The sequence below is a fragment of the Solanum tuberosum genome, unplaced genomic scaffold (assembly GCF_000226075.1).
Source record: "Solanum tuberosum cultivar DM 1-3 516 R44 unplaced genomic scaffold, SolTub_3.0 scf00594, whole genome shotgun sequence".
Classification (NCBI taxonomy): Eukaryota; Viridiplantae; Streptophyta; class Magnoliopsida; order Solanales; family Solanaceae; genus Solanum; species Solanum tuberosum.
Window position 1 is genome coordinate 235,638 of NW_006239510.1, and position 10,988 is coordinate 246,625.

At 36.0% G+C, this 10,988-nt stretch overlaps 1 protein-coding gene across 2 annotated transcripts; it reads right to left on the reverse strand.

The window, feature by feature from the left end:
• Window positions 1–247: 247 nt before the first annotated feature.
• On the reverse strand, window positions 248–10,101 carry LOC102600344 (acyl-coenzyme A thioesterase 9, mitochondrial-like). Of its 2 annotated transcripts, none has more exons than XM_006365882.2 (5): window positions 9,317–10,099; window positions 8,785–8,962; window positions 8,065–8,534; window positions 5,396–5,524; window positions 248–734 (listed from the first exon to the last, which is right to left on the reverse strand). In XM_006365882.2, the coding sequence occupies exons 1-5, from the start codon at window positions 9,863–9,865 to the stop codon at window positions 591–593; spliced, it is 1,470 nt and encodes a 489-aa protein (XP_006365944.1). In that variant the 5' UTR covers window positions 9,866–10,099; the 3' UTR covers window positions 248–590. The 2 variants fall into 2 exon arrangements, with proteins under 2 accessions (XP_006365944.1, XP_006365945.1); XM_006365883.2 differs by lacking the exon at window positions 248–734 and adding an exon at window positions 741–1,050 and having other exon boundaries at window positions 9,317–10,101.
• Window positions 10,102–10,988: the final 887 nt, after the last annotated feature.

A 10,988-nucleotide genomic window follows, 5' to 3' on the forward strand; every position in this document is an offset into this window, starting at 1 on the left:
AATGGCATTGAGTGAAAATAAAGAAGAAGAGATGACCTTTAAAAGGTCAAAATCTGACCGTTAGTGCCTTTTTAAGGCGTCTCACGCTCTTGCTTTGTGTGTATTACACGCTCCATGTGGAGTCATTCCACATAGGATGCCACATCAAAAAAAGTGTTTAAAATGTTGGGTTTTGATGGGTTCAGGGGTCCAAATGACAAAAGGGTAAGTAGAAGAGTCCACAATACAACCAGATACAAGTACAAGGGTCCACTAAACCATTTCGCCTAAATATAATAGCAAGCAACGTCATAAATCGTAGTTGACGGGAGAAATGATGTGAAACAACAGCTGGTTGAGTTCAACATGAATAACTTTGAAGAGTAACCCTGTAAATACAAAGAGCATAAAATTTTGTATACTTGCAAATCTAAGTGGCTTTGGAATATACACAACTTTAAAATTTGCCTAAGGTTTTAGTTTTGCAGAGCAGCTAGTATCTGCTTTAAATAACTGTGACATATCTTGCTTTGCTATGAGTTTGGAACTCAAAATTAGGTATCCTCAGTCCTTGTCTTGCTTTCCCTCACATATCTGCCAATTGATGCTAGTCAAGAACATGAATTTTCAGCATCCATCCGTTCAATCACACGACGTGCTTCTTCCTCTGTACCAGGGACGACATTCCTAACCCGTGCACCATTTTTCAGTGAATCTTGATGGACAGTGAAAGTGAAATAGAAATTGTTTGAAACCTGTTTAACAGAAAAAAGAAAGAGACTGGAACTGATCAGCAGAGGGTAAAACAAAGAAATAAATCTATCTGGAAAGCCTACAGTTTGGGGTAAACAGTTTAGATTCTTCTTTTATTCACAACAATGACTTCTGTTTGATTTCTCTATCTCCCCCTCCTATAAGTCCAACCTTTTTCTTTTACTTCTTCTCTTTCCTTTTTTCCTTTTTTGCCATCAAATCTCTTCCCTGATTTTGGTTTTCATCATGGTCAATTCTAGGGAATAATCACATCATATTTGCTACTTCTCAACCCGAATCGTCCAGCCATTCATTTCCCTGTTAAAATGCAATGAACTTTTTAACCATCATAGTCCATTTACTATTGCAATATTTTAGTTTTTAGTCTGCTAATCATGTTGTAAAATATAGTCCATTAACCAAAAAATCTTCCTAACAGAATTGGTCATCCATTAAATATATTCCCCAAAACTCAACATAAGCACTCATTCGAATTATCAAAAAGGTAATCCGGTAAAAAATCAATTCAAACCAACTCAAATCTCACCGAATTTTCCCAACATTTGAGATTCAAACTCCTTAAATATTTCAACGTAATCCAATAACATCCAGCCAAAACAAATCACAATCACACTAGTTTTGAATTTTTAAGCAAAGCTCCAAGTTTCTTCAATAGAACTTTAGCTCATCTTCTTTACTTTTCAAATTATTTTGCTAAGCTACTGTATTAAAACAGGGAAAAGGTACAAGTACCTCCCTAGACTATGACCGAAATCCCAGAAACACACCTTAACTAAACTAAGGTCTTATTTTGTAATTTTGTACACCTTTTTGGTTTATGTGGCATCCAAATATCTCCCATGCGCCTCAACTGCGTGGAGTCACACAGTGTGCGAGGTTTTTGTACACCTCAGAGCTTCCATGAGAAACCTCCGAGACAGAGAAGTCAGTCACCGTACCTTTATTCCTGTGACTTTCAGATCTAACCAGCACCACCTCCACCTATGGTAGTAGTTTGCGAGAATTAACATCACCACAAGGTTCAACATGTATTGGTGACTAAACCCCACAAAAAAATCTCCGTCAGAAAATCAACGATGCGCCATCATGTGCCTGTTGGAGTTCTGACCCGGCAGTGCGTCTGTCACACGCGCCGGCGCATGAGCTGTCTCTGACCACTTTTTTCCGAGAAGGTTTTTTTTCCAGTCAGGGTGCACTGAAATTCCAAACCCTGTCCATATAATTTATCCAGATTCCGAGCACTTCCCGACGAGGGAGTCACTTTTCCGTTGATCTGCACACAGTTTCCGGCGAGTTTCTTTTTCCAAAAACTCTATTACGAACATATCCACAGTGTTTACACCAGTTTCCGACAATGTTTCCAGTGGGGAACCCACTTTCCGTCTACATAATCAAATTCCGGCAACTTTCCTAGCTTTTGGCCAGTTTTTCAACTATCCTGCTGACTTCAAAGTTGATTCTTTGTTCTTGGGGGTGTTTCAAACATTTGAAAACCATAACCCTTTAAGATCCAATCATGTCTTTCGGAGGCAGCTCATTGAGACTGCTCGCACTCTTCTCATTCAATCCCATGTTCCACTGCAATTTTGGGGTGATGCAACTCACATCTTGCTATTAATTAATCAGACGCCCTCAACTTCAATTCAGAATCAAATTCCTTATTAAGAGCCTATTTGGATTGACTTTTGTTTTTTGACTTAATTTCTAACCTATGTCTTTTGATTTATTTTTAACATTTTAACTTAAAACCAAGTGCTTATAAGCACTTGTTTTATCCAAACACTCCACAAGTGCTTAAAAGCTAATGTCTTAAAACCACTTAAAATAAGCCAATCCACATAGGCTCTAAGTATTGTTTCCTTGGTCACCTCTATACTCTCTTCCTTCTTGTATCTACAGAAGTACATGTTTTGTTCATAACTTAGTCCCTAACCCCTGGGAAAAACAAATTAGCCCCTCGTGCTCTCAAATGTGCCTTTCTTAGTTATTCTTGGGTACAAAAGGGGTATCATTGCTACTCACCTGATCTTCATCAGTACCTTATGTAAGCTCATGTCACATTCTTTAAGCCTTGACCTTACTTTACATCTTCTTCTAATCATCCCAACATATCTGAGGTATTACCTATACCGACTTTTGAGGAATCTACAGTTACTTCTATATCTCCATCTGTCCTACCCATGCCGACTTTTGAGGAACCTACACTTACGCCTACATCTCCATCCACAACGCCGCCACGTCTGACTTATCATCGTCGTTCATGTCCTCCATCAAGCCCAAAATGATTCACGTCCTACACCAGACCCTGCACCTACTGCGAAATTGTCTCCTCCTAATCAATCGATTGCACTTTGAAAATGTATACAGTCCACTCACAATACAACACCCATTGTATCCTTTTAAATTGTCATCGTTTATCATCACCAATTATGCATTTGTATCATCTTTGTCCTTTGTCTCCATCCCTAAGTCTACAGGTGAAACAATTTTTCATCTAAGATGACGACAAGCTATGATTGACATAATGTCTGCTTTACATACGAGTGGTACTGGGGAGCTTGTTTTGTAAACCTACTGTTAGTTGTCGTAGGGTGTATATAGTCAAAGTTGGTCCAGATGGCCAAGTTGATCGGCTTAAGGCTTGCCTTATTGCCAAGGGGTATACTAAGATATTTAGGTTTGATTATAGTGATATTTTCTCTCAGTTGGACATTAAAAATGTTTTTCCCATGATAACCTTTTGGAGGAAGTTTATATGGAGCAACCATCCGATTTGTGCTCAAGGGGAGTCTAGCCCGCTATGGCGATTGCACAATCACTTTATGGTTTGAAACAATCTCCTCAAGCTTGGTTTGGAAAGTTCAACAGAATAATCCAGGAGCTAGACATGACTCATAGTGAAGCTGATCATTGTGTGTTTTATAGACATTCTGCTTCAAATCTGTGTATTTATTTAGTAGTTTATGTGGATATTGTTATTACCAACAATGATCAGGATGGTATCATTAATTTAAAGAAACATCTCTTTCAATGTTTTCGGACTAAAGATCTCGGCTAACTAAAGTATTTTTTAGGTGTTGAGGAGGTTGCTTAGTCTAGATCATGTATTGTTATTACGCAACAAATGTATTCCACATGCATTCTTGAGAAGACAAGAATGATGGGATGTAGACCCATTAACATTCCTATAAAATCGAATGCAAAACTCCTGCCAAGACAGCAGGAGACACTCAGTGATCCTGGGTGATAGAGGCAACTAGTTGGTAAGTCGAATTATCTCAGAGTGACTAGAACTGACATTTCTTTTCCTATGAGTGTTGTAAGTCACTTTATGGATTCTCCCTATGATAGTCATTGGGATGCAGTTATCTACATTCACCAACATATAAAGTCAGCTCTAGGTAAAGGACTTCTCTTCAAGGATCGAGGTCATGAGCAGAACGTTGGATAGACAAACGCTAATTGGGATCACCCCTAATAGACATTCTATGTCTGGATATTGTGTTTTAGTAGGAAGCAATCTGGTATTCTGGAAGAGCAAGAACATGTGTGTGGGCTCGATCTAGTACAGAAGTAGAATGTCAAGCAACGGCTATAGCAACTTGTGGCTAGTTTGGATTAACCAGTTGCTCAGAGAACAAAAATTTGAAGAAATCAGTTAGATGGAACTTGTGTATGATAACCAAAACGGCCCTTCATATCGCATCAAATCAGATATTTCATGAGAGGATTAAACACATTGAGATTGACTACTACTTTGTCAGAGAAAAAACCCTCTCTGGCATATTGTTACAAATTTTGTGAAGTCAAGTGATCAACTTGCATATATTTTCACCAAGTTTCTCATTGGTCCTCGAATTAATTACATCTATAACAAGCTCAACACATATGAGTTGTATGCACCAGCTTGAGGGGGAGTGTTAGAATAAGAATACAAATAAGATTTGTAAATAGTATCCTACGTGGAAAAGAATTGTCATGTAGTGTCTATTTATAGGGCTCAACGTAATAATGTAGAAACACGATTTCAATAATATTCTTCTATTTTATTTCTAAAAGGTTAAATCAATCTCAAAAGCTAGTTTACGAGTGATGATTGTCCAGGACCATATAAGAAAATAATAACACATTTCCTCAACAATGTGGGACACTCTAACACAAGAAAACACACATTTCTTCCAATGGTAAAACAGTTTACTCATATTACCAGAAAAGGAACTTCAAAGAATTTGAAGACTAGATTAGCTAAACGTTTACACTGGTAAAAAAAAAACAATAGATCAAAATTTCCTCACATGTAAGTCAAAAGAGAGGTTTCATTTGGGTTTTAATCAAATGCTTACCAGATATATCTATTTTTGTCAGAAGGTAGAATAGTTTACATGACTGGATTTGCTAACAGCAAGAGCTAATTGTTATATGATTTGACCAAAAAAATAAAGTTGTGTAAGCATTATTAGATGATTTTGAAGAAAAACTCAATGAATGAGAACAAACATTTTCTCCAATAAGAGCTAATTGTATGCATGAGATAAGTTGATAGTTAAATAAATATTGAAAAACTTTTAGATAATCTTGTAAAGCACTATTATCAATAATATCAATGATGCAATATGTTATGCTCTAGAGTACACATGCTCACCTCACTAGACCGCAACTCAGGGCGCATGACATGAGCTACCACTTCTACATTGATCAGAGGCTTAGATAAACTCTCTAGTTCTGTGTACAAAACACATGATTTGAGGCGGAGGAAATTTCCAACATCAACCTGCATCAAAAGATTTAAGACTTAAATCTCAGCAACATATTTATATTTGAGCGCAAAAGCATAGCTTGAAGCATACTGCTTCTTTGCTTATAATGAAGTTGAGTTGATTATTGCCAGGATGCAAGATGGCTGAAACAGCCAAATACACTCTAGAAATTGTAAAAGATTGGTAAAAACCCTACTTAATACCTTCTTTACTTCCACTTCTAAGTGGCTGTAAAAGATTAAACAACTTCTAAAATGCTCAATTAGTACACTTTGGCCCAGATAAATAGAGTACCTCTGCATCAAACAGAGGCAAAAGAAAGTCTCAATGCTGGAGATTCACTTATTTAAAGATATAAACTAGAGTTAGAAATCACAAGGATTATTATGAATTCCAAGAAAATAGATGTTTTCTCAATGTTAAAAATATTATTTGATCTCTTAAGATATTACAACTCCGCAGCACCATGATTTTAAAATTCCAATATGATCCAATAACCTCAGCATCTTAGCGTGAAAGGAAGAACTTGAATAGATAAATGCTCAATCCCATAAAGAAGTATACAGTAAACCTCATGTATCACGAACAATTAAACAAATCAGAGGCCGCCACTACTTCACCGCTCAACATATGCCACAACTCAAATTACCAATTCCTCGGATAATAACAATATGTATTCACTTTGTTAGTAGGATTCACATGGTATATCATTTTTTATTCTAATTCACTTCCGCACTCGATATGCATCAACATTTTAAGTTTTAGATGTTTGTATGGCTATAAATCATCTCATTAAAGGTTAAGCGACAATTGTTACTACTAAATATAGAAAGTCATTCTTTTTGGACGGATTAGAAGGAAAGAGTGTCACATATATTAGTACGATGAGAGTAACATTTATCCAATGAATATGTCTCATGCAACATTAACTAGACATACTAGCAAACCGTAAATTATCACCACAAGGTACTCATTCTGCACCCCCCCCCCGTTCAAGTTCCTCACTATGTTGCATGATTTTTTGAAACATTATATGCAAAGATATAATCAACCACTATTTATGATTTCGATTAATTTCAATATCTCTTGAATTTATGAGTAGTTCATTATTTTCTTGAGTCTCAAGCTCATTGATTCCTTCATGGATATCAGAATTATTCAAATTTTGAACTTCCATATATGATTCTTTTATAGTGTCATCTTGGCCTTCAATTTTTTCTTTTTCTAGGATTTTGATCCTTAGAACCCAATGGTCTACTACACTTTGAGTGTGCTTTTGACTCATTAGCTATGACACTAGTGGATGGTCCTATAGGGACATCAATTTGAATTGGGACATTCTCTATAGGAATATGTGATTTAGTAATCCTTTTCAAATCTGTAAATGCGTCTGACATTTGATTTACAGTTTTCTGCATGTGAATGATCTTTTGTACTTCTTGCTCATAAATAGAAGAACGTGGATCAAGATGAGACAATAATAAATTTTTCCACAAAAATTCTCTTTTTATGTCACTATTCCCTCCCCCCCCCCCCCCCCCCCGCACCCACCCAAATACACACACACACACAAAAAAAATGAAGAGAGTAAATTATTACAAGGTAAAAGGTATAATCAAATATTGTAAATAGTTATGTACCATTAGCCAAACATTACTATATGTCATGGAAGTTAATCAATGATGAAAATGTGTTTCTTTTTGCTAGTGTGAGATGGATATGCAAGATTATATTCACCTTCAGTGTTCTGCAAAGAAGAATGACCAAGGTGTAGAACTAATACAATGCCTATTCAAAAAATGAGCCCTTAAGCCCAGTCAAGCTGACTAGGTATATGTTGTATAGGGGTTTAAAGATTTGACAATTTTGGACTTAATATAGAAACTTAATAAACTCATAAATTAGATGATCATGCAGCTAACCAAAAATAGTTTGGGATTGTGTAGATTAAAACTATTCTTTCTTGGTTTTATGCATTAGGTTGAAACTGACACTAAGTTCCGTGCAAGGCCAATTTAAATTAATATAACGTATTACTCTGTTCAATTTTCTGTGGCGGAATATGGAGTGTGGAGGTGAAACTACTTAATTTCTGGTGTAAATTAGATCTTCAAGATTTTTGAAATAAAATTTATATATTTGGAGATTCACATAAAAGGTACTATAAGTCACAATAATTCAAAACAATCAAAAATAATATTGAAAACACTGTGGTCAAAGGAAAACCTTTTTCACTCCCTACATAGTAATAGTGCCACGTAAAATAGAACAAAGATATTATTCAATTTGATTAACAACTTAGAAATCATATATTAGGAAAGAGTGAACCTTCAGAGGAGAAAAAATGAACAGTATACAAACTTTTGCTCCTGTTAGGACGAAACAGAAATTGAATTGCCAGACCTTTGTTAGTCATGTATTTTTTGCTAGATTTAGAATCGAAGTTACTGTTTTACACTATCCTCCCTCCCCTCAATCTTCCAAATCAGAACCAAGAGAATTTCAATGTAAAGAATAGTGTGACTTTATGCTTAAAGGTAATCCTCATACTCACAGGTTTCAAGAAGTCAACATGATCAACTTCCACAAAGCAAGGTGCACTGCCTGCAAATGCATAAGCTGTTGCATAAGCCAGCTCAAAAGCTCTCCGCATCAAGAATCCTCCAAAGATTCGACCATGGATATTTCGCTGCTGTGGCTGGCAAATCAAAGAGTTCTGAAGACATGTATCTTTTATTAAAATGCTGTCTTTATCTGCTAAAGCAGGCATATCACAAAAGATTCGGCTCTCAGCCAACAATTCGTTTAGCCTATTCACTTCCTCACCCTGAATTTCCTTCTTCCGTTCTCCCCTTTTAACCTTTCTCATTTTGTTTCTTTCTTCAGCTTCTTCCCAGAGAAGTTTTTCTGTTTCAGTTTCGGGAGATATCTGATTAATTGGAGCTGATTTTCCGGTCTTAGAATCTCGGGCCACAAAAGTGAAGTTTGCAGTTAGAGCTAATGACTCCGATGCACTGGATGCTTCTGCAAGAAAATATTGGTGCTATTATCCTTGCAGCAACGAAATATTAACATATAAACACCTAGGAAAGAGACAGTATAGCACAAAATCATTAATTTAATTAACATGAAAGCAAAGGTGTCAAATCATTTAGACATGAGCACAATTCTCATTTGATAACGACTCTGCATGGAAGTAGGAATAACCTCCCACGATCCACAGAAATCACATCTTCTAAACTAGACAAAGCAAATTATGAGTTGTGGAATTTACCTGGTGAAGATTGCATTACTTCCAGTTGAATCTCCATAGATGAACGACCAACCCATGTAACAGCACCCTCTATTTTCAGATCAGTATCAACACGAATAGGTTTCTTCAAAAGCATCTTGTCCACAGAAGCAGTAACTAGTATCAAGGGCCTAGTAGTACCATCATTACTGGAACAATGCTGGTGTGAAAAGAGAAAGAATATGAGGATGATACTTCAAAAAGAGGAAATTCCTTGGTGCATGATCAGTCAAATAATTCAAGTATGGCCAACAACAAACACAAATACATGACTAGCACAACTACAACAATAAGAAACAACAATTGGAATACCAAGAACAAATTAATGTGATCACAAATTGATGCAACTTACCACCAACGCAAACATATTCAAATATAAGTATGCAAAGAAATACCCTAAGTCCTCAAGGAGTCAAAACGTTTTAACTGTAAAGATAATGGCAGCTCAATGAGTATTCTCTAGCATATGTATCTGATCAAGTCTTAAATGAATCTGATACAAGAACATTACTACCTTGAAGGATATAGTTCCTGCCAAAGCATCAAGGTCTTCCAGCAACTTCCCCATCCTAATCTCATTCCAGGGGTTCCTATACTGCTCTCTCAGCACATAATCAGAAGAGAATTTGTAAAGAACACTAGTCCTACTCTTAGATGGGGTTTTAGTAATCAAATCATTTTGTGCAGTAGGATCAACTGGAGCATCTGAAAACCTCTCAAAAATACTTGATCTTGCTTCCCACAAAGCATTTGTCACAGGCGAATGGTACATACCTGGCCACAAACTGATCGGCTTTCTAATTGAAGAACCTGCATCAATTGTAGGAGAGCTATCTAGCGGTGACCTAGTAGTAGCCACAACTGGGATCGGATCAATAAAAGTATCGTTTGCTCCAACTGAAAATTGCTTTGTTTGAGAAAAAGGAGACACCATCTGATCGCAAAATGCAGTGTTGAAAATGGGTTTTTCATCTTTGGCTAAACCAAGCAAGAAATGGGGTTTTCTATAAAAATTGGGACACCTTTTGATCAAACAATGCAATCTTGATGATGGGTTACCCATTCTTGCTGTAAGGAATGGGGATTTTGAGATGAGAAGTTCAATATGAGAGGTGTTATTGAGTTCTGGAGATCAAATTGCACCAAAAAGATAACTTTTGAGGAGAAAACCAAAATTCTTGCCTTAGAAGTACTGTTTGGAGGGAAAAAGCACAAGCACAAGCACATGAGTCGATTCTGAAGTCCATGGTTCCTTTTGGCCATGTTTATGTGAGATAAGTGGAGGATGACTATATTGATGGGTAGAAATGGCAAGAAATTTAGTGTATTTTTATTTATTTTTAAATGAATAGTGGTATTCTTTTTCTTTTTTTTCCCTATATAATAAGAAGAAAAAAAGAGAGGAGGGTTTCACATGTGAGTTTTTGGTCATTCAATTGTAAAAGTGCAAAGGGTCAAATATACCCCTATACTATTAGAAATAGTTAAAATATATCCCTCGTTATATTTTCAGGCCAAATATATCCTTCCGTTTATACTTTTGATTTAAATGTACCCCTCCCATCATACTTTGACACAAATTTGCCATTAACTTTAACGGAAGGACATCTGTTAAGCTCAAAAAAATGACCCGCCCCAATTCTAAATACCTAATTTTTTTTGTTGAAACCCACCCATCTAACTGGAGTACCCAATTCATTTTATTTTCATTTCTTCTTTTTTCAATACCCAAACCTTTAAAAAGGGCATTTATTTTCATTAGCTAGATTCATTCCTTCATAGTTTGATCTTGCCATGAGCAGGACATTAACCTTAAACGACAGCAAAGTCAAATTTTAAGGAAAAGGAGCAGGTATCATGGGTAAGCATACCAGTAGCGCTCTTTCAGAGCTTTTCAATAGTAAACTTTATTTGTGTATAATATTTTCACATTGAAATTCAGTGATTATATGAATAACTATATGATAATCTCCAAATTCAGGATCGTCTTTGTTACTGTCCAACAAACAAATAATCAAATGAAAAAAGTAGTGCAAAATCTGAAAAAGAAAATGAAACCCACTGTAAATTGTAAAAGTACAAGCTTTTGAAGGTTTGGGTATTGAAAAAAGAAGAAGAAGATGATGAAAATAAAATGGATTGGATCCAGTTAAACCGGTGAGTTTCAACAAAAAAAAATTAGGAAT

Bases quoted from the DNA above. Each gene is read 5' to 3' on its own strand.
- LOC102600344 (XM_006365882.2), bottom strand. From the start codon at position 9,865: ATGGGTAACCCATCATCAAGATTGCATTGTTTGATCAAAAGGTGTCCC. The intron at 5,525-8,064 runs GTGAGTATGAGG...CTTTTGATGCAG, and splicing joins ATGTTGACTTCTTGAAACCT to GTTGATGTTGGAAATTTCCT. The intron at 735-5,395 runs GTGAGCATGTGT...TCTGTTAAACAG, and splicing joins CTGAGTTGCGGTCTAGTGAG to GTTTCAAACAATTTCTATTT.